Here is a 27,036-nt window from a genome sequence, read left to right on the forward strand (position 1 = left end):
TGTCGGGGGCAGTGTGACTGAGTGCAGTCCTAGAGCACAGCCTTCCAGGTCTGTGACTCAGGCCAAGGAGTCAGGTCCTGTGGTTAGCCTGGCTAGGTCATACTGTGGCCAGGCAACTGGATCTGTTACCAGAAGAAACCTTTTGAGGAGGGGAGGAGAGGTTAAGGGTCAGAATGATGAGCCAGGCAGCCACTTCTGTTTGTAACGGTTACGTATGTATTAATTGTAAAGCAATATGTGTGGCATTTTGTCACACCTTTGTGTGGATATCAGGGCTGTTTTGATGTTAACACTAAGATGTTGCCTAAGACATGGCACTGAGACATGGCTGAGGTGGGAAGAGGGGTTAGAAATGTCTGTTGAGCATATTATTACCTGTTAAAAATAAAAATACAGCATGATCAGCTCTCCTACCACTTTATAGTCACACCCATCTCCTTCCCTTCTTCCCATAAGGACATTTAAGGCATTAAGTACTTGAGTCTAAATAGATGTTACAAACTTGGTTTAAAACATAACACATATCTGGCTGGGCACGGTGGCTCACGCCTGTAATCCCAACACTTTGGGAGGCCGAGGCGGTCAGATCACGAGGTCAGGAGATCAAGACCATCCTGGCTACCACAGTGAAACCCCATCTCTACAAATACAAAAAATTAGCCGGGCGTGGTGGCAGGCACCTGTAGTCCCAGCTACTCGGGAGGCTGAGGCAGGAGAATGGCGTGAACCGGGGAGGTGGAGCTTGCAGTGAGCCGAGATCGTGCCACTACACTCCAGCCTGGGCAACAGAGTGAGACTCCGACTCAAAAAAAAAAAAGAAAGAAAAAAAAACACACATATCTACTATTCTGAATGACTGGAAGGTCATTTAACCCATTGGTGTTTCATTGGGATGCAAATTTGTAGGGAGTTTGTATCTTTTGCTTTTCTGTTTGCCAGGTTCTTTGTTTTGAACATACATTACTTTACAAACAGGAAAAATATAAACTTTTAAAGGTATTGGTGGAAGTCAGTTTGTCGTCTTAGAAACTGACATTCCACTCAAGACACTAAACACTGTATTCTCTAATTTGAAACATTCGAGCCAATAAATTTTATAGGAGTTTATTTACATCATGACTACCCCAAATGATAAGCTTGTTCTTCTGACCTCTAAACTTGAGATAACACCTGGGAAATAACTACAGAAAGAGAATATCCAGGTTTTAATGGAATGTGGACATCAATCTGGGCAGGAATTTTGGATTGATTATTTGCTAATTTTTTGTTAAATACTTACGTTGAATAAGAAGATTTCAAGACCTGAAAATTGGTTCTCCTTTTTCTTTGGCTATCGAATAAGGCTTCTCAGTGCTAAATTTCCATCAGTAACCACTTGACAGCTCAAAAACTGTGGCAGAAGTATTGGCCTGAACACTTTATAGGAAGCTGGGAATATAAATTGAAGCCTACGAGACTGGAGCCGTACTCACTTTGGCTACTAGGGGTAAGCCAGAATAGCTGCTACTTGGTTTTGACAATTTTGGCTTCAGTTATCTTTCTACATATTCACTTTTATATTGCTATAAGGTAGGATCCAAGTTTATTTTTTAATTATATGGAAAGCCACTTGTCCCTGCACCAATTTTCTTTGTAGTAGCATCTTTTTAGTTTTTCACACTTGTATGGATTTGTTTTGGGGTACCATATGGTTTTAAGTACGTCTGCTTTATAATTCATTCCAGGCCAGGCGTGGTGACTCACACCAGTAATCCCAGCACTTTAGGAGGCTGAGGCGGGCGTATCACTTCAGGTGACGCGTTTGAGACCAGCTTGGTCAACATGATGAAACCTCTTCTCTACTAAAAATACAAAAATTAGCTGGGCATGGTGGCACGCACCTGTAGACCCAGCTACTTGGGAGGCTAAGGCAGGATAATTGCTCGAACCCAGGTGGCAAAGGTTGCAGTGAGCCAGGATCACACCACTGCACTCCGGCCTGGGTGACAGAGCAAGACTCTGTCTCAAAATAAATAAATAAGTAAATGAATAAATAAATAAATCCATTCCCCAAAGCCTCATTTGGGTTTTGATAAGAATTATATTGAATTTATAGATTAATTTTGGGAATAACCTTGTATTCATTTTCTCATCTATTCATTAGTTAGTTGTTCTTTTGTATCCTTCAATAAAGCTCCACAGTTTTCTTCACCTCTTGCACCTGTTGGGTTTTCGTAGCTATTTTGAATGTTTTTTTTTTTTGTTTGTTTGTTTTTTTTTTTCCTGTGAGATGGAGTCTTGCTCTGTCGCCCAGGCTGGAGTGCAGTGGCTCAATCTCAGCTCACTGCAAGTTCCGCCTCCCGGGTCACACCATTCTCCTGCCTCAGCCTCCTTCCCAAGTAGCTAAGACTACAGGCGCCCGCCACCATGCCCGGCTAATTTTTTGTATTTTTAGTAGAGACGGGGTTTCACCGTGTTAGCCAGGGATGGTCTCGATCTCCTGACCTCCTGATCCGCCCGTGGCCTCCCAAAGTGCTGGGATTATAGGCGTGAGCCGCCGCGTCTGGCCGGTTTATTTTATATATTCTAAATAGTTATTACTACCATATAGGAGCACGACTGATGTTATATGTTCATCTGTAGTCATCCGCCTTATGAAATCAATAATTAGCTCTAATGGTTTATCATTTGATTCTTAAATAATTTCTATGTAGAAATCATACCATCTGCAGATGATAATTTTGTTTTTTTTCCCCTAATCCTTAATTCATTTTCTTATCTGTTGCTTGGACCTTCAGTACAGTGTCAGACTGAAGTGAGGATACATAACTTGCCTTGTTTTAACTGAAGCTCCATCATTAAATATGATGTTTATTGTAGATTAAAGAATTCCCTTTCTAGTTCTAGTTTGCTGTTGAAGTTTTCGGTTGCTGAGTAATGAATTACCTAAAAATTTTATGGCTTTAAGCAATGAAGTTATTATCTCATATTTTCTTTGGGTCAGGAATGGAAGAGCAGTGTATTAGTTCATTTTTACACTGCTATGAAGAACTACCTGAGACTCGATAATTTGTGAAGAAAAGGGGTTTAATTGACTCACAGTTCCACGGGCTTACCAGGAAGCATGACTAGGAGGCCTCAGGAAACTTACAATCATGGCAGAAGGTGAAGGGGAAGCAAGCATGTCTTACCATGGAGGAGCAGGAGAGAGAAAGAGGTGGGAGAAGTCCCACACATTTGTAAACCATCAGATCTCCTAAGAACTCACTCACTATCCTGAGAACAGCAAGGGGGAAATCTGCCCCCGTGATCCTGTTACCTCCCACCAGGTCCCTTCCCCAATACTGGGGATTACAATTCAACATGAGATTTGGGTGGGGACACCGAGCCAAACTATATCAAGCATCTTAGCAGGATATTGGCTCAGGATCTTTCATGAGGTTGTACTCAAGATGTCAGCTGGAGCTGCCGTCATCTGAAGGCTTGCCTGGGGCTGCTTTCAAGGGGGTCTCACTTTCATGCCCGGCAGCATATTGTTGGTTGTAAGCAGGAGGCTTCAGTTTCTTACTATGTGGACCTCTGCATAGGAATGCTTAAGCATCCTTCTGACATGGCACTGGCCTTCCCCAGAGTGTGATCAGAGAGAGTGCTGGGGGAGGCCATAGAGTGTTTAATGACTCAGTCTTCACTTCCATCATATTCTGTTGGTTAGAAGCAAGTCACTAAGTCCAGCCCGCACTCTAGGAGGAAGTTAAATGATACAAAAAGTATTTTGTGTGTTTCTTTTAGTCTGTCTGCCCTACAGAGTAGCATAAGTCAAGGGCTTCTGTCTGGATATCTTTACCTCAGGCCTCTCCTTTGAGCCCTGTGTATATCCAAGCAGCCATGGTAGCATCTCTCATTGAAGGTTCAAAGGCACCTCATACTCAACATGTCCCAAATCACACTTAACGTTTCTTCCCATCTTCTCCTCCCCTCCAAAAATTGGTACTTTTTCACTGGTCACCATTTCCATGATTGACACCTTTCTCTGTCCAGCTGTACAAGCTAGGATTGAGTTTGTCCCATCGTATCTCTTGTATCTTCCCACTTTTATCATCTCCAGCTTCATCTCACATCACAGTTTCCTTTTCTTTTTCTTCAGTTCGCTGGCTTTTCAGTGTTGGGCTCCTTTCTGCTGTAGAGCCTTTACTATTCACTGCCTGTAATGCTTATTTTCCCTCAAACCATGTCTTTCTTAGGGAAGCCTTTTTGACAAAGTCAAATCTATTATAGATGTGTGTAGAGCTGTGTACCTTCTTTCAAAGCAGTTATCACAATTTGAATTTCACATTTATATGATTATTAATGTCTGCTTCCCTGGAGCCAACTCTGAACTTCATAAAGTCAGGGAGTGTGCGCATTTTGTTCACCCTCGTATTCCCTGCATTTGATACATTCCCTACATTTACTGTTTGGGTGACTGAATGAGTTAATAAGTGAATTAATACATTGTTTGATTATAGTTCTGTTTGAGAAATAGAGCAAATAGAATATAAAATTAATAAAATAATCTAGGCTCTCTATTGTATTAGAGGTTAACACTTGTCTTTTTTAAGTCTTTTAGTTTTCTTGGCAGAAACTCTACCTGTTAATTAAATAAATAGATTTGTTGAAGGGTCTCATATGTAATACCTCTGTCTGGTTAGTATCATGTAAAACTAGTGATCCTGGCTCTGGGTGGCTGGGAGACTGCTGTGTTCTCAGGAGAGAGGAGTAAAGCTAGGATCCAAGAGAATGAAGCTTTGTTTTCTCAGAAAGTTACTATCCAGCTGAGATTCTCTCAAACTTTCTGGAGAGCTTTGGTTAGAAATATGAGGGGTAGGAGAAAATCATTTGGCCGTAGAAAATACTGATTAATCTTTGGGAAAATTTGGCATATGATATTAAGAATAGGATCAGGGTTAGGTGTGGTGGTGCATGCCTGTAATCCCAGCAGTTTGGGAGGCCGAGGTGGGTGGATCACTTGAGACCAGGAATTCAAGACCAGCCTGGGTACAAAGTGAGGACCTGTCAAAAACAGAGAAGAAGAAGAAGAAGAAAAAGGAAGGGAGGAAGTGAGGAAGGGAGGAAGTGAGGAAGGGTGGAAGGGAGGGAGGGAAGGAGGGAAGGAAAGAGGGAGGGAAGGAAGGAAGAGAGGGAGGGAGGGAGAGAGGATTGGATCAGAAGTTTACTGATATGCAAATGGGCCCTGACTTAAGATTTTTTGACTTTGTGAGAGTGTAAAACCATCACAATTTATGTGTAAGTATGGTATTCAGTAAATTGCGTAAGATATTCAACACTTTATTGTAAAATAAGCTTTGTGTTAGATGATTTTGCACAACTGTATGCTAATGCAAGTGTTCTGAGCACATTTAAGGTAGGCTAGGCTAAGCTATAATGTTCTGTTGGTTAGTTGTATTAAAGGCATTTTCGACTTTCGACTTAAGATGTTTTCAACTTATGATGGGTTTATTGGTACATTACCCCATCATAAGTCGAGAAGCATCTGTAATTAATCACTATACTTTGATATTAACTCTAATTTTATAACTTTAAAAATAAGTAGTTAAATGCATTTCAAATGGAAGGTTTTAACTTATGTGGTTGGGACAAAATAAGCAACTTTTAGTTACTTCCAAAATGAATTCTGGTATGTGTCTTTTGAGAAAACATAAAACAGTTTCTCTCTTTGTAAAACTGGCATTGTTTCTTTGAGGTATCCTCTCCCCCATGTTTGTTTATTTTTAAGTTGATTGAGATTGAATTTATATACAGTAAAATTCATCATTTTAGGTTCAGTTTTATAAGTTTGTACAGTGGACACAGTTGTATGACCCCCACCCCAAGAAAGTTATGGAATGTTTTCATTGCCACAGATTCATTTATGGGCAATCCCCTGTTCCTTTTTCAGCCCTTGGCAGCCGCTGATATGATTTATTGCTGGTTGCTGGGTGGTGTTTCGTTGTATAAATATAGTGCAATTTGTTTATCCATTCATCAGATGATTGACATTTGGATTGTTTCCAGATACTGATGATTATAAGTAGGCTGTTATAAAGATGTGCATACAGGGCTGTGTGCAGATATGTTTTCCTTTCTCCTGAATAAATAGGAACGGGATTACAGATTCTTGTGGGGAGAAACTCACCTGTTTTCCAGAGAGGCTGTACCATTTTGCATTCCCACTGGCACCGTATTAGAGTTCCAGTTGCTCCAATTCCTTTCCAGCACTTGTTGTTTTTCTTTTTTCTTTTAGCTGTTTTAATCAGTTCATAGTGGTGTTTCATTGTGGTTATAATTTAATGTTGAACTTCTTTTCATGTGCTCATTTGCCATCTGAAAAAAGTGTTTGGCTTTTTTGGTAAAGTGACAATTCAGACCTTCTGCCCATTTTATTGGATTGTTTGTTTTCTTACTGTGTTTTGAAAGTTTTTTATATATTCCGGATACAAGTCGTCTATCAGATATGTGACTTATAAATATTTTCTCCCAAATTTGTGACTTGCTCTTTATTTTCTTTCAAAGAAAAATTGGAAGTTTTAGCTTAATCAATAAAGGTGTATCACCTGAGTATAAACAGATACTTTCTTAATGGTGTCTTTTGAAGATTAATTAGGAAGTCCAGTTTATTTTTTTTAATGGTTTGTGCTTTTTTGTTCTATCTAGGGAATCTTTGCCTAAGGTCTCAGGGTCTCAAAAGATTTTATTCTGTTTTATTCCAGATCTAGTTCAAAAATTTGAGTTAATATTTGTATGTGGTATAGGATATGGGCCAATATTTGTGTTTTTATTGTATATGGATATCTAATTGTTCTGGGACTGTTGAAAAAACTGTTATTTCTCCATAACAATGGACTGTATATGTGTGGATCTGTTGTAGAGAGCAGGGCTTGGCTTAGTGCTAAGGTTAGCACTCACTGGTGCACTGTTGTCACCAATAATGTTGTCTGTTGTGACAGACAGTGCCTTTGCTGTGCCAAAGATTCCCAGATGATGTTGTTAGTCTTCTCCTCTTAGAAGAGTGGGCAGTTGCTCAGGGGAAGGCAACACCAGCAGCCTCTGGAAAATGTGGGATGTTTGTTCTTTAAACTTTATCAGAGGAACACAGCCCTGATATTCATGTGGGCCCTTTTCTATTTTCCCTAAGTGTCCTCCGGTCTGAGAAATAAACGGAAAGAGTACAAAAGAGAAATTTTAAAGCTGGGAGTCTGGGGGAGACATCACGTCGGCAGGTTCCGTGATGCCCCCTGAGCCGTAAAACCAGCAAGTTTTTATTAGTGATTTTTCAAAAGGGGAGGGAGTGTACGAATAGGGTGTGGGTCACAGAGATCACATGCTTCACAAGGTATTAAAATATCACAAGGCAAATGGAGGCAGGGCGAGATCACAGGACCGTGGCGAAATTAAAATTGCTAATGAAGTTTTGGGCACACATTGTCATTGATAACATCTTATCAGGAGACAGGGTTTGAGAGCAGACAACCGGTCTGATCAAAATTTACTAGGCAGGAATTTCCTCGTCCTAATAAGCCTGGGAGTGCTACGGGAGACCGGGGCTTATTTCATCCCTTATCTACAACCGTAAAAGACAGACGTTCCCAAAGTGGCCATTTCAGAGACCCCTTGGGAAAGCATTCTCTTTCTCAGGGATGGTCCTTGCTGAGAGAAAGAATTCAGCAATATTTCTCCTATTTGCTTTTGAAAGAAGAGAAATATGGCTCTGTTCCGCCCGGCCCACAGGCAGCCAGACTTTAAGGTATCTTCCTTGTTCCCTGAACATCACTGTTACTCTGTTCTTTTTTCAAGGTGCCCAGATTTCATATTGTTTAAACAATTTGTGCAGTTAACACAATCATCACAGGGTCCTGAGGTGACATTCATTCTCAGCTTACGAAGATGATGAGAAGAGATTAAAGCAAAGACAGGCATAGGAAATCAGAAGAATATTGATTGGGGAAGTGATAAGTGTCCATGAAATCTTCACAATTTGTTCAGAGATTGCAGTAAAGACAGGCATAAGAAATTATAAAAGTATTAATTTGGGGAACTAATAAATGTCCATGAAATCTTCACAATTTATGTTCTTCTGCCATGGCTTCAGCCGGTCCCTCCGTTCGGGGTCCCTGACTTCCCACAACAAACCTTCTTTTGTTTCCTGAACCTTATTAAAGGTCTCTGGGCCAAATGTGAAATTCCTTTTCAAGGCTTCCTAGATTATGGCTAATCTTTCTGAATGAGGAGATCATGTTAATATTACTTATTAATGGCTATCATGAACCTAAAAATATGATTTATGACTCAACAATGCATTCATAATTTTGCACCATAACTATTTTTATAAAGAAACTGCCACCACCCCTTTACCTTGAGGAAAAAAACTTCAAAATGTAATTTTAAAAGTCTGATTTTGTAATACATTAATTTTTTCTAGTAATGAAAAATATTATATCAAAAATATAAAATTGGCCTTGAGTTTCTTGGATCAAATAATGAAGTCTGAAGACATTGTTACTATATTACTTTGGGGTTTGATGTCCTGTAGTCTCTTAAAGGACTGAAATTTGTTGTTGGACAGTTCTCTTCAGCTCTGACTCTTTTCCCCACCTGCTGATTTGTTCTTTGACTGAGCTTTGTGTGCCTTTTGGAACAAGGACTTGGTTTTCTTTCTATCCTTCATTTTAAGGACAGCGAAGGACACACAAAAGTTTCTTAGTAAGTGGAGAATAAGGAATAACTTTACAATAATGATGGCAATAAAGGTAGCAATTCTTTCATTAAATACATTGTACTAGCTTTCATTAAACAAATTGAAATAATAATTATTTAATTACATATGAAAACTAGAATCTTACCTGCAATGGGTCGTGCAAATTAACAATCTTTTAAACAACTCTTTAGAAAGAAAAATTATCTGCCATATTTAAATAAATGTTTTTTCATTCTTTTACATCTTATATCTTTGATGACAATTGCAAACATTGGTGGCAACATACTTGGAACTTTATCTTCAATTTTCTAAAGACATAAGTAGCCTTATTTTTTTTATTGAACATAAACAACAAAGTAAAAAAAATCAAGTTCCTTACATGTTATTTGCTCTTCACCAGATTTCTTCCTGGTACGGTTATGATCTCAAAGAAACATCTCAAAGAAGACATTTTCTAAGAGTTTTCTCTTAGAAGCTTACAGAGATGAGCAAGCCTTCTGTGACCTCATTCCCTTGCGGGGAACAGTAATAGAAACCCCAAATTACCAGTGGCCTCATCCTAAGAGCCAAACTCTGTGGACATTCTTTCTTTGTTATCTCAGCCTCACAGAGGGTCTAACATTGTTTATCCATACTCCTTCCTTCCTCTGACTTCTCATGCCTCTCTCAGAGGGGTCTGTTTTCTGCAGTATGTGGAAGGTGATGGGTGTCCTGGAGTTTCAGCCCCCTTTTTTCTCTCTGCCTTTTTCATCGGCCACCTCGTCCCCTCTGCCAACCCCAGCTGCTGCTTGTGTATGTATGCCTAACAAACCTGCCTTTTCACATCAGACCCAGTTACTCCCCTGACTGCCTATTGACACCTCGACATGAGGCCCCTCACATTCAGTGTGAACTAACTGAACTCATGATTTAGTCCGTATTTCCTTTCATTGTTGCATTACCATCCTCTGTCTAGCTAGTTACCTTGGCCTTAAATCTGGGAATCATTTTTTGCCTCTCCTTTATCTTCCTTTCTCCCCATACTCCATGTAGGGTGTGCCACACACCCCTCTTCTCCCAAACACTCCCCCTTCACTGCACTTCACCTTCAATCTTAAAAGCTAATTGTGCACCCTTGCAAAACTTAAGTAGAAGTAGATGAAAAGTTATATTTACATTTAACTATTCTGCAGGCATTTTTTTCAAATAGGATTTTAGAGACCGTAAAACCACATTTGAAATTCAGATGTTGCACCAGCAATCAGACTGCTTTGCCAGTGATCAAAAGAGGCAGCTTTTCATATGAAATAACACAAAATATAAATATGTATATAGTTTATCTGGTGAGAACTTTTGTTCCATGACATTGTGCACTCTAATGCTTTAGGTTCTCCCCTCACCTCAGTTACCATAGTTATCAGTAAGTTGCTCACTACAGGTGACCCAGTATCAAGTATTGAGTAAGCATGATTTTGAGGTAAGAACATGACAGTAGCATCCTTGTTTTCATCTTGCAGTCAGGGAGTATTGGTTTGATGAAAGGAGGAATATAGGCAAGAGATCAAAGCCCCTAGAGAGATGAGCATAAATAATAACTTTACATTTATAAGTATCACTTAGTGTTTTCTCAGGTTGCTCTCTAGCAACCTTGTGAAGTAGGCAAGAACTGCTGTATATATTTCATGGATAAACTACAGGCCTGCCCTGAATTGTTCAGGTAAGTGCATCTCTGTTGGCCACCATGGAACTTGTTGCATAAAATTGCCCTTGTAAGAAGCTGTTATCTTGCCCACATTCTGGTCCTTCCAGGGCATCTGCATTTGTAGCTTTCAGCATAGACACAGTGCAGACTCTGTTTCCTCACTCCATTTCATAGGAACGCACTTGGTTTATATTTCTCCTGGTCTTCAGTGACACAGGCTTTGAGCCTTAGAGTCAGCTGCTGAGCAGGAGATTCTCTACCCCTCTGAGGTCTCTCAGGCTGCTTCATCACGCTCCAAGATGAATTCCTTACGCTTAAGACACCTATGCTCAAACTATCCCAAATGACTTTTCAAAATTGGTAACCATTCCTCTAGTCATTTTCTTATCATGGTATAACATAATAAAGGGAGGTAGTAGGGTGGGAAATGGAAACTAAAAATCAGGGAAGTGTATAAAATTATTGTCAGAGCCAGGACTAAATGTCAGATCTTATGACATATACTTTTCTTTTCCATTATACTTTCCACGAATCTGTTTCCTGAATGATTGGTGACTGTTGCAGTTTTAGAATGGGATTCAGTGTGAAAGAGGAACGAGAGTTAGCTTAGGAAGCTGCTGTAGTGCAGGCTACAAGGAGAACTCTATTAATTCTTGAGCCTGGGTACTGAATGTGGACAGTTGAAATGCACTGGGAATCACTAGTTGCCTAACCCCCTATGGTAATTAATAGCTTGACTTTTACCTTAACATATAATACAGCAGTTGAGTAGGAAGGTAGTTAAGACCCAGGTGTTTGATGAGTGTGAAATAGTAGCTCACTGTTGTTTTAATTTGCATTTCCTAATTGTAGGGAATTGAGCACTTTTCTACATGTTTATTGGCTATTTAGGTTTCCATTCTACAAAGTACCTGTTTATGTCCTTTACCTATTTTCCTATTGGATTGTTGTATATTGATTTGTAGGAATTATTTATATAGTCCTGATACTCTTTATATATTTTATAAGCATTTTTCCAAGTCTGATTTTCAAACATAGTCTTCATAGTGAAATTTCTTATTCTTAATGAAATTAATAATTCATATTACTTAATGTTTATAATATTAAATTAATTTTATAATTCACTTTTGATGTTCTGAATTTTTAAGTTAATCTTTTTTCCTTTCTTTCTCTATAGGGTATGAACGTGATTTCTGATGAAACTGGATTGGAATAATTTTCATGATCTTTGTATATTTATATATATATATTTTTAAATTTTGCATTTGACTTAAAGTGCCATGAGAAAATTTGCATACTGCAAGGTGGTCCTAGCCACCTCCTTGATTTGGGTACTCTTGGATATGTTCCTGCTGCTTTACTTCAGTGAATGCAACAAATGTGATGAAAAAAAGGAGAGAGGACTTCCTGCTGGGGATGGTGAGTGACATTTTATAATACAGCTGTTTTAACTACTATATCACTGGTTTTTACTAACTAATTTGGATAATATAAAATTTTAACTTTTTTAGATTAACTGTAGTCCGTGACTTCCTGTAGGAGATATGAGGATCATATTGATAGTTCTCCAATGGGTTCATCCAGCAGTTAAAAGCATGAAAGTATCATATATAGAATTGCTGAATTCGACTTTTGTGTTCAATATTTAGTGTAGTTAATTTCCTGTAAGTTACTTTATGTTACTAAATAATGTGGGTATCTCATAGTTGGGATATCAAAATTGTACAGAAGATTAGTCTAATGCCAAAATGCTGAGTGGAGCATTAAAATTGCATTATAAGGTATCAAAAGAGATTACTCCTCCCCTCCCATCTCAGTCCTAAGGGGAAGAAATTTTTATAGATAGATGTGATCTGTAGAAGTTTTCGTTGTTGTTGTTAATGTTGTAGATAGCTGCAGTTAGCACTTTTAGGGAGAACTTTTTTGGAAAGATTGGGTGATAGAATAGAGGCTGCAGTGAGATCATTGCAATATCTAGTATGGAAAGGAAATAAATATACAAATATAAAGGAGGGAGGTAATAGATAGTACTGATATTTTTGGCAGAGGACATTGGAAAATTCAGTTTTAAACTCCTTTTATTCAACAAACGAATGTTGCCGTTTTTTAAAAAATTCTTTTTTTTTTTTCGTTTTTAACCATAATGAAAATGACTGCATTGCAAGAGTCAGTAATCCAGTTGTTCTGGGCTCTGAACTCTGTGATTAGTTATAGAATACATGGCTATACAGCAGTTCTACTATTTTTAGAAATTATATACAAATAATTACTCTTTAAACATGTTTTCTTTAAGCATATAGCCACATTTAAATTTTTGATACTTTTATGATGAGAAGGGCCTTTGGTCCCCCAAAATTTACAATAGAAAAAAAATATTGATTTGTATTGTTAACTGTACCAACTTAACTGTAATTGTTATATGTGGGCTTACATAACTGGTTCTATTTATATCTTCTTGGGAAATCTGCCTAAAATTAGGCTTAGTTGCTAGCACTGAATTCCAGTAATGCCTAGGCTAATTCCTAACTTAAATTTTCACTTTTTCCAAATGTTTTAATACATTTTTCATCCAAAGTCAGCCTATTAGTTTGCATAATATTTACTTTATAGCTCTGCTGTTTAGTATCTTTGTTGGGTGACAAAATGTTGCCACCTTAACTGTTGCTAGAACTGTATTCATACTATGTTTAAGTCAAAGAACAGGTATTACCATTCATCAGTCAGAAACTTGAGTATTCTTTTCCCAAATAGAATGGAATAAATTTCCCCTCACCCTACTTTAATTCATTGCCATTTATAATAAGCTCATGGTGTTCTATCTTAAATGTAAAGACTTGACAGTGAGAAAGAGTAGGCTCTATAGCATGTGTAGATTCACTTGAATTTTTTTTGACTTTTATATGTGCTGGGCAAGGTACTAGGTGCTGTTGATACACAGCTGAACAAAAAAATAAGACAAAATTTCTCCCTTCAGGGAACTCACAGTCTAATGGAATAGAAATAACAATAGTAAATATCAGTATAATAAATATCACTTTAGGAATGTGCACAAGAGTAGAAAGGGAGGAATGCCTTGGGGTGTCTGAGAAGCTGCAATAAGGAAGTATGTTCCAGCTTAGTATCAGCTTGAGCAGGTGTTTGTTAGGAGAGGAGAAGACCTTCCAAGCAAAGGAAAGAAGGATGTGCAAGATTAGCAAGTGAGAATGAGTTGATAGGAGAACAAGAGCACAGAAGGTGGCAGAGGCCATGTCACACAAGGCCTATTATGGCATGCTAGGGGTTTTGGACTTCATCTGTAGACAGCGGCATGGCGCTGAAGCACTTTAAACAAGGGAGTAAGGCCTACTTGGACCTGGACTTCTGGAAGAATGCTTTGGTGGTCATGTAACTGGTGGACTGGAAGAGGACGAGGCAGGTAGCAGATACCAGTCTGAGACTGTTGTGAGAGTTTGGAAAAGAGCTTGGAACAGACACTAAAATGACACTGGTGATGGAGAGGAAATAAATATGTATGAAAAGTATTTAAGTAGTGGAATTTACATAACCTGGGGAGCCATCGAATGTAGGGAATAAGAGAAAGAGAAAAGTCTAAGGTGGCTTTCATGTCTCCATGGTTGGACGAATTGATGCTCCTTAGAAGAGGAGCAGCTTTGATGAAAAGGTGGATGCATGAAGTTGAGTTTGGAATTTTTTTTTTCATTTTTCTTATTTATTTATTTATGAATGAGATGGAATGTCGCTCTGTCACTAAGGCTGGAGTGCAGTGGCACAATCTCGGCTCACTGCTGCCTCTGCCTCCTGAATTCAAGCAATTCTCCTGCCTCAGCCTCTTGAGTACCTGCAGTTACAGGCGCACGCCACCACACCCAGTTAATTTTTGTATTTTAGCAGAGATGGGGTTTCACCATGTTGCCAGGTTGTTCTCGAACTCCTGACCTCAGGTGATCCACCTGCCTCGGCCTCCCAAAGGGCTGGGATTACAGGTGTGAACAACTGCACCCAACCTGAGTTTGGAATATTTAACTTTGAGGAACTGGTAGCGATGTTCTGCAGTAGAGAATGGTCGAGATGGAGAAAATAGATGGTAGTTTAAGTCTTTTCTGTACATGAGGCTGTGCGTGGTATGTGTAGAGTTGGAAGACACAGACTCCCTGTTGGAGAGCCCCTCCTGGAGGGTCACTGAAGGAAGAGAAGGCTTCCCAGGAAGTCAGAGTGGAATGAAAAGCCCCAAGGAGTAGGTCATAGAAGCCCAGCCAAGGGTGGTGTTTGCTCAGAGGTTTTACCTAAAATAAAGTGTTTCTGATAGTTTGATATGGGGCTTCTTGTGACCCTGGCAAGTGTCATTTCAGGGAATGGTAACTGAGGAAGTCAGTGGATTCTGGATTCAATATACTGGAGAAACAGTAGGGATGTGGCTGTTCTTTAGGAAGCTTCAGCATGAAGGGAAGCATGTAGTATACGGTAGTTACAAGAGAGAAATGGAGCCGAAGTTGGTTTTCTATGTATTTATTATTATTTATGTATGTTCAGGAAGAGGTTTAAACTATAGGGGAAAGGAGGAATACTTGAAAGAACAAATTCTCAGCAGATGAGACAGTGGGGTATCAGAAACATGAAAAGGATTCTCCTCAAAGAGCATCCACAGGTTATTATAGTTTTGACAACCACTAGTGGCATAAGTTTCAAAGAAAAAGACTGGGTTTTGTACAAAAGTACAAGCTGAAGGAGCAAAAGTCTGAAAGTAACGGAGGTATGAGATGGCCTCCTTGCCTCTGGAGGAAAGGAGAACGAATCATTCTCCCAGAAACAGTTGTGAGGTTAAATGGACTCTGGAGGAGAGCTAGACTTCATTAAGTCTGTAGATGGAGCCTGTGTATTGTGGAGACCAGACAGTGGAGAGGCTTTACAACAGCCTGGGGGTGTCAAGGTGTTCAGGGGACAGACTGAGAAGGACCTCCAAGCGTGAGGGAAGGGCTGAGCCGTAGGCTGGAGGGGAAGTACATAGCTAAGGGGAGATAATCTTTGAGGTCCCTGGTAGTCTTAAAGGAAGAAATGATTAGGGGAAGAGCACAGTTGATGCTAATAAGCAACAGTTTGAAAAATCTGCTTTGATATGAAGTTTCAGTGCAGTAGGTGCTGAGAGGTCTTAAGTCTTTTCAGAGCCCAGAGGTTGTTAAGGTTCTGCTAGTGACAAATTGCTGTGGTGCATTTGAAGAGATGTTTACTGAAGAGGATCAGGGAGAGGGAATGGGTAATGGCACCAGGGATGCCAACTTTCTAGTGGAATTAGCATGTACATTACGTGACCTCAAAGTTTCTCTTTTTTTTTTTTTTTTTTTTAAGACAGAGTCTTACTCTGTCACCCAGGCTGGAGTGCAATGGCGTGATCTCAGCTCACTGCAACCTCTGTCTCCTGGGTTCAAGCGATTCTCCTGTCCCAGCCTCCCGAGTTGCTGGGATTACAGGCACCCGCCACCATGCCCAGCTAATTTTTGTATTTTTAGTAGAGACGGAGTTTCACCATGTTGACCAGGCTGGTCTCTAACTCCTGACCTCAGGTGATCTGCCTGTTTCAGCCTCCCAAAGTGCTGGGATTACAGGCGTGAGCTGCTGTGCCTGGCATCAAAGTCTCTCTTAATAGAACACATAGGGCCTCCTGGATCTTTGTTTTAAAACAAACAATCAAAACAAAACAACAAAAAGCATTGAGCAGTATTACACTCCAGAGTGACTTTTTCATATTGGAAGTACCTAATTTCTGAACGTTCTGCTTTACAGCTCTGATTTCGATGAAATTTAGCAAATTTTACTGTCTCTGCTGTGAAAAAAGTTTTCCTAGGTTTGAATAGAATGGATTGATGTCATTGTGATAATGCTGAAGACTTCCTGTAACATTGTTGTTGATATGCTGTACTTAAGAGTTTTCTAAGATTCTTCTATTTACTTGTTACTTGCCTGCTTCAAGGAATAGTGAGTCTTTGGTGACTCCAGAGGGGTTTGTTTTTTCTGAGTAGTTCTCTTAAGTCTATACTTATATTTTATACCTGAGGCTATCTGAAAATAGCAGAGTTCTTCTGCTGCTAGAGTTAGATTGGGCTCCCTTGAAAGAATATGGGTAGTGGGGGTTATGGCCTAGGAATGTTTTTACACTCTTCTGCTTTCCAGAATTAGCCCATTTATCCACTTTATGGATTTGGGTGTTATATAGAGTGTTCAGTATTTTTAAAGATGCAGTTTCAAGTAGTAATTGATTCTTCATGTCAGTACTGCATTTTCAGATCATTAAAATATTAATGATTTAACTTTTCATGTACTTATGCTGGAATTATTTCAACTGTTGAACATTAGGAAGCCTTGGAGAACATGGTTTATGGAAAAAACTTACAATGATAAAAAACTTTAAAATATTACTAGTAAAGGCTATAATAACTTTATAACAAATTTTTAAGTGTTGATTTTTATATATGCAGCACAGGTAAATTGAACATGAAATTGGAAATTGACAAGGATGTTGAAGTAGCAGAAAGTTACTAGTGAGTTAAGTTATAGATGATATTTTGATGTTTAAAAAATCAGATAGTGTACTGCATTTTATTGCATCTTACATACCTTTGTTTATAGAATATTCTGTATACCACCGTAAAAGTGATAACATTCCAGTTACCATTGTGAGCCACATTCCAATTTCAGAAATGTTAAAATATAGTAGGAAACATTTTGAAATAGTGAAATATAGTGCATAAGGACAGTAAAAATGTTAATTGTGTAGTAAGATCAGAAAATAGTTTGGGAGAAATGATTTTAGCCTTTTATTAGTATATTTACCCCAAAAAGAAGTCATATAACTTTATACCTCTTTATTCTACTTTCCTGAGAGAAACACACATAAGAAATTTGAAAAATATCCTTAAAGTGTGTTCAAAGGCATGCCAGTGGTTTGTGTATGTTAACCTTATTTGGGGGCTTTCAGAGTGAACCTGTAGTTTTCTTGGTAATTACCTTTTCTAAAACATGATACTTATCTACAGTGTCATGTAAATGAAACTTAACTGAAGTATATAATAAAATATGTTTGTTCTCACATAATACTTTGGAATAACACCTTTGTCCCTCCCTTGTCAAAGTGATTTGATTCTTAGAAATGAGCTGCATGTAGAATTTTATGCAGATATTTTCTTTAGTTCATGAAATGACATCCAAACTCATTTCAGTTTCTTTCTAATAAAATTTTCACAGAACCTACTTTTAATACACATAGAAGACTGGCAGTAGAGAACATGGAAAGTTTATACTTACCATCTTTTTAGTTGCTTTCTAATGCTATAAATGCATTAATAGTAACATATATTCACTAACCACATGCATTTCATCCAAACTCGTTTGCCAAGAAAATTAGTTTAATAGTCCATTTAATTCTGTAGGATATTGTATTTTCTTATTAATAATTAGAGTATTGTGGTGCATTCTCTAAATCATTCAGTAGACATGTAACTTTTGATTAATGATAATTTTAAATGTGGCTCTGAGATTTCATATGTAACAGTAGGTTAGAGTACATAATGCAGGCACTATGTTAGATTTTCAGATTAATAAATATCAGGTGATGAAATGTGCAAAATAGTGCATCAGCAGGATTGTATATGCTGTACATTTTTGCCTGATTCTTTAAGATCTCAAGACCAACTTTAAGTTTCTGGTTATATAATTTCATATGTAATAAGCAATTAAGTTTATATTTTGTAGTATTTATAGTAATAATTTCTCCAGTCCTCCTTAATGCCCCCCTCCACCATGGAAATTCTCAAACAGAAACAAAAGTAGAGAGAATAGAAAATTATGGCTGGGAGCGGTGGCTCACACCTGTAATCCCAGCACTTTGGGAGGCCGAGGTGGGCAGATCACCTGAGGTTAGAAGTTCAAGACCAGCCTGGCCAACATGGTGAAACCCCATTTCTACTGAAAATACAAAAATTAGCCAGATATGGTGGCGCGCGTCTGTAATACCAGCTACTGGAGAGGCTGAGACAGGACAATTCGCTTGAATCTGGGAGACAAAGGTTGCAGTGAGCGAAGATTGCACCACTGCACTCTAGTTTGGGTGACAGAGCGAGACTCTGTCTTAAAAAAAAAAATCAAAACAAAAAAAAAATTAAACTCTCATGTATCCATCATCTGGCTTCAAGAGTTGTCAACTCATGGCTAGTTTTGTGGCATGGATACCTCTTTCTCTTTGTCTCCGTCAGACCTGTTTTGTTTGTTGTTGAAGAAGAAGTTGAGGTATTTCTCTTTTCCAGTTTCCTGCAGTCTGGATTTGCATCCCTTTAATGGTGCATGCCATGTCCCTTTGTCCCGTATATTTCCTGTAAATTAGGTCTAGAGGCTTGATCAGGTTGAGGATCTTTTTCCCCCTAGTAAAAACACAGATGGTATATGTATATGTTAATACTCTTCATTTAAAAACTGAGCAGCATGAAAACGTTTCTATTTTGATTTTTCTATAAAGCATTTTATACTAAAATAGAGCATGGGTAACAGAAGGATATTTATAATCAGGGCCACTAGATGTCTCCCACCTACTCTTTATGTTATCTGTGCCATCCACAAAAGATCTTTGTCACCTTCAGAACTCTGCCAGTTCCTTTTGACCACTGATGTACCAATCTCAAAATCTGTTGGTTGTTCTTTACTTTCAGAGACTGGCAAGTAGAAATGACTATACGAGTTTAACAATTTTTGATTTTTAAAGCTTTAAAGGCTGATTTTATATGGAGTATTACACTTCTGTACTTATAGTTTTTACTACACTTGTTGATGATTTTTGTCATTGAGAATTTTTAAAAATTCTACCAACTCTCATATTTAAGGAGCTTACTTACTGGGCAAACATTAGGCAGGACTTGTTTTTAAAAACTATGTTACTTGAGTTTCCTATAATTTTTAAAGTAATTTTCTACTATTTTAATGTTCCACATAAAATCCCAATTTATCCTGAGAACAGGGGAAAACTGATGCACACTTTTTTCATCATCATTTTCTGAAATCTATTTTTAAGTTCTGGACGTGGTTGAGGACACAGTGAATAGTTTCATATCCTGCAGCTCTGGTATTGGTAGGTGGCTTTGTACCACTGGCTGAAACAATCACCCTAAAGTCAGCTTTACCAGCTCGTCCTGTTCTTGTACAGATGAAGCCTGACTGAAGAGAGATGGCTTTTCTGCTGCCTTGATGCCACTATTTTTGTTTAGAAATGTTTTGAGGATGCCTAAAAAACAATCTACAAGAGAATAAAACTTTAGATTTTAAAATAAGTAATGCATAAAATATATTTTCCTCCCATTTTTGACCTCACCTCATTCTTTAGCCATCCCTTATAGATGAGAAGTTTAACATAGCACCTTCCAAATTTAATATATCCCAGAACCTGTTTTTCTTGGACATTTATTAACGTCTCAAAAACATAAGGAAGAAAGTTTGGGAAGTGCTGATCAGGCACATTGCTCTTTTTATGTCTGTATCAAGAGATAACATTACTTTTGATGAGAATTCTTGTTCTAATGGGAGGGGTACATAAGACAGGTTTGACAATCATTATAATGAGAGATAGCAATTGGTTAGAGACATAAGAACCCTGAATGAAATAATGTGATAGTCAAGACTAGTAAATAACCACTATAGAGAGATTCAGAAAAGCTACAGGGAAGAGAAGCCATTTTCGTTGGGCATGGGAAGGCAAATAGGGATTTGGTGTTGCAGTGATGGAAGCCGTGAGGGGATGTGAGCAAAGGCATGGAAGCAGGAGAATGTGAGGCACGTTGGAAGGAAGGCAGTGGGTGGCTGTTTGACTGCAAGATGAAGTACTGTGGGATGGGAGGAAAAGGTCTAGCAGGTGATAGTTTTGGAAAATTAGGTTCAATTCCACATTACAGAGGTTGGACTCTAGGAGGCCGTAAGAATAACAATGAAGGCTGCACTTTAAGGAGGTCAGTGTGGCAGTAGTTTTTGAGTTGGGAGCCAACACCATGCAGTGACTCAGGTGAGTGGGGCAAGGTGACGAAGTCTTGAGTCAGGACACTGGTGTGGAGGTGGAGGACAAGACAGCCCCTTGAAAGGGTTAACAGCCTAGGAGAAGGTGGGCTCAGAAAGGGTTCTGGTTGTTGAGGGCACAGTTCAAACACAAATGTTATTAAATAGAATTGTGAATCAATCAATTGCTATGAAATTAATGTTAGTTAAGTTTCCTCCTATTCTTAGTTCTAGAGCCAGTACAAAAGCCTCATGAAGGTCCTGGAGAAATGGGGAAACCAGTCGTCATTCCTAAAGAGGATCAAGAAAAGATGAAAGAGATGTTTAAAATCAATCAGTTCAATTTAATGGCAAGTGAGATGATTGCACTCAACAGATCTTTACCAGATGTTAGGTTAGAAGGGTAAGTACTTATTGTGGTCCTGATAGTATGTGAATGAAAAGTATATTCTGAATTTTCAGTAAATTGCACTTGAGTGCTGATTGTTCTTAAGGCAAATGTTATATCACTATGTTACTACTTACCCCACTTAGAAAATAATTAAATGCTGATAGAAATAATATCTCAAGCTTCTACTGATTATTAGCACTATGTATTTCAGGCATTGGAAGATAATTATTTATCTTAATGGATTAGAAGGGGATTTTAAACTTTATTATTACCAAAATACTCACATACTCAACTTTTTACAAAAAGATTTAAGTTGTATGTAACTTGAAACAGTGAAATACACAGTCGTAAGTATACAGCTCACTGAATTTTTTGCTATGTGTACACCTGTGTAACCATCAGCCAAATCAAGACATAGAATGATCCCATCACCCCTGAAAGTCTCCTTATGTTTTTTGTAGTCATTACTTACATCCCCAGAGGCAGCCGTTATATTGACCTCTCTAAACATAGATTAGTTTTGTCTCTTTTTGAACTTTTTATGATGGATCCACACCATTTTTTGTGCCTTTAAGATTCATATTGTTGCATGTATCAGAATTTTATTCTTTTCTACTGCAAATAGTGATTTGTAATATGAATATGCCATTGTTTATTTATACATTGATAGACCTTTGGATTATTTCTACTTTTTGACCCCTATAAATAAAGCTATTGTGACATTCTTGTTCATGTCTTTTGGAGGACTTAAGTGCCCATTACTGTACGCTATGTACTAGAGAAAGGAATAGGTTATGCATTTATATAGCATTAGCATGTGCTACCAAATATTTTCCCAAAATGTTTATACCAATTTACACTTCTATCAGCAATATATTAGTTAGATGTCTAGTTGTTCCATAAGAAGAAGGTAATACAAGGTACTAGAGTACCATAGGCCCAGTTAAAAGCAAGCAAACTGTACAGAAAATAGGTAGAGTAAGTGAACATGTACATTCTGTGCTGAGGCCCCCTAAACTCCTTGCTCCCATTGATGCTGGCAGCCAAGCTTGCCTCCTCCAGAGAAGAGACTGGAAGATCTTTCTCATCAGAATTGGATAGGCCTAGAGAGAAGGGTAAGTACCTAGTGTGGTCCTGATAGTATATGAATGAAAAGTATGTGCTGAATTTCCAACAAATTGCACTTTAGTGCTGATTGACTTGGGAAAGTTTCCAACTTAATGGCACAGCCTGATCATCCTTATGGAAACTCATAGTCAGTGAGTCCTACTCATGTGTTTAGGCCTCATATTCAGCCTCTTGGTCTTCCATTCTTAATAACAAATAGGTAAGCAAGGAATACTAGACATCTCAGGAAACCCTCAACAAACAGAGAAAAGCAACTTTGAGGAAACAAAAACTGTTAAGGTAGAACACATAAAGAGAAATAATTAATAACCTCAACAAAATAGAGAATATATTACAACCATAAAATGAGAATAGGATACTATTCAAAAGATACACTGAGAGAACCAGAAAGAGCTTTTGAAAATAAAAAAAAGAAAAATGCACCAAAGAGATGGACAACAGTAAAATTATATGAACATTGAAATAACAATCAAGAAATCCAATATTTTAATAATAGGAGTCTCAAAAAGAATTTTAAAAATAGGGAAGAGAAAATTTATCCACAAAATTTTCCATAACTGAACTGCACAAATTTTCAAATTGAAAGAGCCCACCAACTTTTTGGGACAATAGATGAAAATAGACTGTACTCCAAGACATTGTGACTTTCAGAACATTGAGGATTTCAACCCCCGGGGGGGAAAAAAGACCTTTTACGGGTTTCTTAAGAGGCGAAAGCAGGTCACAACCAAAAGGTTATTAATCAGAATGCCTTCAGACTTCTCAGCAACTCTAGAAACAAAGGAGCAAAATTCTAAAGGAAAATAATTTCCAATCTAAAATGTTATATTCAGCCAAACTTGCAATAAAGTGCACAGGTTAAATAAGGATATTTTTGGACATGCAAGATCTCAAAACATTGAACTCCCAAGCATCCATTCTCAGGAAGTTACTAGAGATAGGACGCTACCATTTAAAACCTTGGTTTTAAATAAACCAAGGACAAGAGAGACATAGAATGTAAAAAACAGGAGATTCAGCTTGTGTAAGAAATGGTGAGAATGACCAGAAGGTGATGAAGGGAGAGCCTGAGTGAGAGTTGCACAGGCAGAGGCGACCAGCCCAGATGGAGCCAGTGAGAAAATTCCAGAAGAGACTTCAAGAAGATGCCATTGAAGTTACACCTGATATGGCTGAATGTCTAGAGTAGATTTAGACAATTGATAGGAAGTTTGGGATTGAAATACATAGAAAACCATAGTAAGAAAAAAATTAAATGAGCGTTACCTTCAGGGAAAACTTTAAAAAAATTGTTCAGAGAAAACAAAAGTAATCATAGTTTACTACTACATGGCTTAGCCATGAATAAGTCATAATAAGGTAACTGTTGAATATTGTGCATGTAAAAATTAAACCAAGGAGATGAAGAGTATCTCTTTATCTGGCAAGTTGATTAAGTGGAGATCAGTCAAGAGAAGCTTAATTTGTAAAGATTTTTCACAAACCGTTTGCTTTCCTGAAAATTTAAACATTGTTGAAGAAAACTATAGACTCCACAGTCTACAGTTAAAATGATGCCTGTATTATAAACAACCTTACATTTACTTCAAGAGCCTCAATCAACTATTATTGTTTCTGGTAGAATTGTTTTTGTCATTTTAATAACCCCCCTAAGTATATCACCACTCTCAACACATTTTATTAAATATTTATGTCTTTTTGTCTTTATGTGGTTTTTGAAGATACTTTTATTAATGAGTGCCTTTTAAGTGCATTGTAAGTCACCAGTTTTTGGACATTGAACAGCTTTATGATATTAGGAATAGTGTTGAAATGGTGTGACACAAATGCTTGTGCACCAAGTTTCACACTTGAAGACTCTTCAGACTTGACGAAGTCCACTTTTGTGAAAGCTGCCAATACACAGTCCTTCTGGCCAACTGCTGGGTCTCTGTGGGACTGGGCTGCCTAGGAGGTAGCGCAGAGTCACTACTACCACTGAGTAGCCTTTTTATATCTTCACTCCATCTCTGGACTGATAACCTTTTTTAAAAAAAAAAAAAGTTTTAGAAGACTTTTTATTATGGAAAATTTCAAATGTATACAAAAATAGAGATAATAATGTAATGAACCCTCTTGTATTTACCACCCAGCTTCAACAATTCCTAACAGTTTTGTCTTATGAATTCTTATACCCTCTGAGATGTCCGTCAACAATCTTTGCCTCCTGGTATTGACACCTCTTTGTAGTCTCCATCTTGCACTAAGATTGGTCTGTGTGAGCAATAGAACATGGTGCAAGTAAAATGGAGTATCTCCTTCAATATTATGTTATCAAATATGCTGTGGCTTTCATGTTGGTCTTTTACTCTTGCTGTGATCATTTGCTCTGGGATAAGCCCCTGGACACAATAGGTGCAGCCCTATGTCGACACCCATGTGGTTTATGGCTTTTTATGAACAACCAAAGAAGTAAGATTAGAAGCATATTCTCCAGCCCCAAGCAAAGACAAAACATTTCTAAATATTTCAATATGTAGCTCTGAAAGATAAGGACTCATAGAAAAGAAAAATAAAAATCATACCATTTTCACCCCTAAAAATAACATAAACAATGATCCCTTCATATCATAAAATACCCAGTTAATATTCAAACTTCCCTAGGTATGACATATATATTTCTTTTTTTATAGTGTAGGTGTCAGGATCAAAATTGCAGCTGGTGGATATTCTCTTAAGTCTCTTTTAGTCTGTAGGTTCCTTCTCTGTTTTTTTTCCTTACAGTTTATTATTTGAAGAATCCAGGTAGAATGCCTTACATCTTTTCTCAGCCTACATTTTGCTGACTGCATCACTGTGGTGTCATTTGAACATGTTCTTCAGTTCCCTGTCCTGTGAATTGGTAGTTAGACCTAAAGGCATATCGTACCAATATCCTTAAAGTCAAGTAAATTGTGTGGTTGTGGTATTAAAGGTGTGAGATCTGGCCCATAATATGCATTGTTATTGGACAGGTTCATTACATGTTTCATTTGTCTATTTTCCCTTTTTGTAGCTCCTGTTAGCTAGGCATTAAGTGCACTGAGGAAGAAAATATGTTATCAAAGTTGATAATGTGAATGCTGCATATCAAAACTTGTGAAATGTAGCTAATTCCATGCTTAGGTGATAATATATACCTTTAAATGCATATGACTTTTTTAAAAAGAAGATGGAAAGTTACTGAACTAACCATCTTAAGAAATTAGAAAAGGAACACATTAAAGAGAATAAGTAGAAGGAAGAGTGGAAACTTAAAGCTTGGAAACTTAGGAAATAAAAACGTACAGTAGAGGAACAGCAAAGTCAAAAGTTCATGGGGAAAAAATGATAAAAAATGATAAAATTGACTAATCAAGAAAATAAGAGAGTCACAAATCCATAAAAGGTGGCGTCATTACAGATCCAGACCTTAAAAGATAATATATCACAAAGATGAGAAATTATAAAGTAGAATACAAACATCGAGTATAGAGGCTCAAGAAAGCTGGAAGTTCTTTGGAAAAAAATCAACAAAATCAAAAAACGCTCTCCTAAATAGCAGATAATGGTATGAAAAAGACAGCATCCCTACACATCTTGCAGACGTTTGAAAGATTATACGTAGATTATATGAGGTTTTTTAAAATAGTCAAACTCGTAGAGGCAGGGTGTAGAATAGTAGTTGCCAGGGTCCGGTGGCAGGGGAGAAATGAGGAGATGCTGATTAGTGGGCATAAAGTTTCAGTTATGCAAGATGAATAAGGACTAGATACCTGCTATACAGTATTGTGCCTGTAGATAACAATGCTGCATTGTACCCTTAAAAACCTATTAAAAAGGTAGATCTCATGGTAAGTGTTCTTACCACAATGACGTAAAGATAAGATTATAAGTGAATATTATAAAATCCCAATTTTTTAAAATTTAGATGAAATTAGTAGTTCCTAGAAAAATATAACTTAATAAAATTGACATCAGAGAAAAGAAAATATAAGTTCTGTAGCTATTAAGTAGAATTAATTATTTAAAAGCATTACACACAGCCGGGCGCACTGACTCACGCCTGTAATCCCAGCACTTTGGGAGGCCGAGGCGGGCGGATCATGAGGTCAGGAGATCAAGACCATCCTAGCTAACATGGTGAAACCTTGTCTCTACTAAAACTACAAAAAATTAGCCAGGTGTGGTGGCACGCGCCTGTAGTCCCAGCTACTCAGGAGGCTGAGGCAGAAGAATGGCATGAGCCAGGGAGGCGGAGCTTGTAGTGAGCCCAGATCACACCACTACACTCCAGCCTGAGCAACAGAGAGAGACTCCATCTCGAAGAAAAAAAAAAAATCTTTACACACAGACATTCACACAGTTAGACATAAACACAGACTTCCAGGCATAGATGGCTTTGCCAATGAAAATGAAGCAACATATCAAACTTATTTCATGAAATCAGCATGATCTTGATATGAAAGTCTGACAAGGTTATTACAACAAAGAAATATTACAGACCAGTAATCTCGATACAGATGCAGATTTATAAGTGAAATCCAGCAATATATAGAATAAATAATACATTAAAAATAAATTGGTTTATTCCAGACATGTGAAGTTGGTTTAGGATTTGAAGATCATTTAGATTCACCACATTTATAGGAAAACAGGCGATAAGTTATGTGATCATTTCATTAGATACAGGAAAAACATTTGATAAAATTTGTCACTGTCATGATAAAACCCCTTAGCAAACTAGAATAGAAGGGAACTTCTTTCATCTGACAAAAGATTTCTAGAAAAACAAAACCCTCCCAGCAAATATCTATATTTAATAATAATGTTGTAAGCTTTCCCTTTGAGATCTGGAACATGACGCAGATGCCTGTTAACACCACTTCTGTTCAGTGTCTTACTGGAGGTCTTAGCCAGTGTAAGGAGGCAAGCAAAAGAACTCACTGTTATAAGAACTGGAAGAGAGGAATTAAAATTTATTAAAATTTATTACTTTAAGAAGTTCATTAAAATTCTATTATTTGCAGTTGACATGATTGTGTATAACAAAAATCCAAAAGAATTAGAGGATTAGAATAAAAAAGTGTTTAGAGACCGGTCACG

At 37.8% G+C, this 27,036-nt stretch overlaps 1 protein-coding gene across 4 annotated transcripts in view; it reads left to right on the top strand.

Moving 5' to 3' along the window:
- Positions 1-27,036, top strand: part of GALNT1 (polypeptide N-acetylgalactosaminyltransferase 1) — a 130,890-nt gene that overhangs the window by 62,294 nt on the left and 41,560 nt on the right. For all 4 annotated transcript variants that reach the window (XM_063597243.1, XM_055102797.2, XM_057300383.2 and 1 more), the window contains exons 2-3: positions 11,569-11,810; positions 20,643-20,817. In XM_063597243.1, coding sequence (XP_063453313.1) covers positions 11,672-11,810; positions 20,643-20,817 — 314 coding nt within the window. In that variant the 5' untranslated portion in view covers positions 11,569-11,671. The remainder of the gene's footprint in view (positions 1-11,568; positions 11,811-20,642; positions 20,818-27,036) is intronic.

Source organism: Pan paniscus, chromosome 17, assembly GCF_029289425.2.
Source record: "Pan paniscus chromosome 17, NHGRI_mPanPan1-v2.0_pri, whole genome shotgun sequence".
Taxonomy (NCBI): domain Eukaryota; kingdom Metazoa; phylum Chordata; class Mammalia; order Primates; family Hominidae; genus Pan; species Pan paniscus.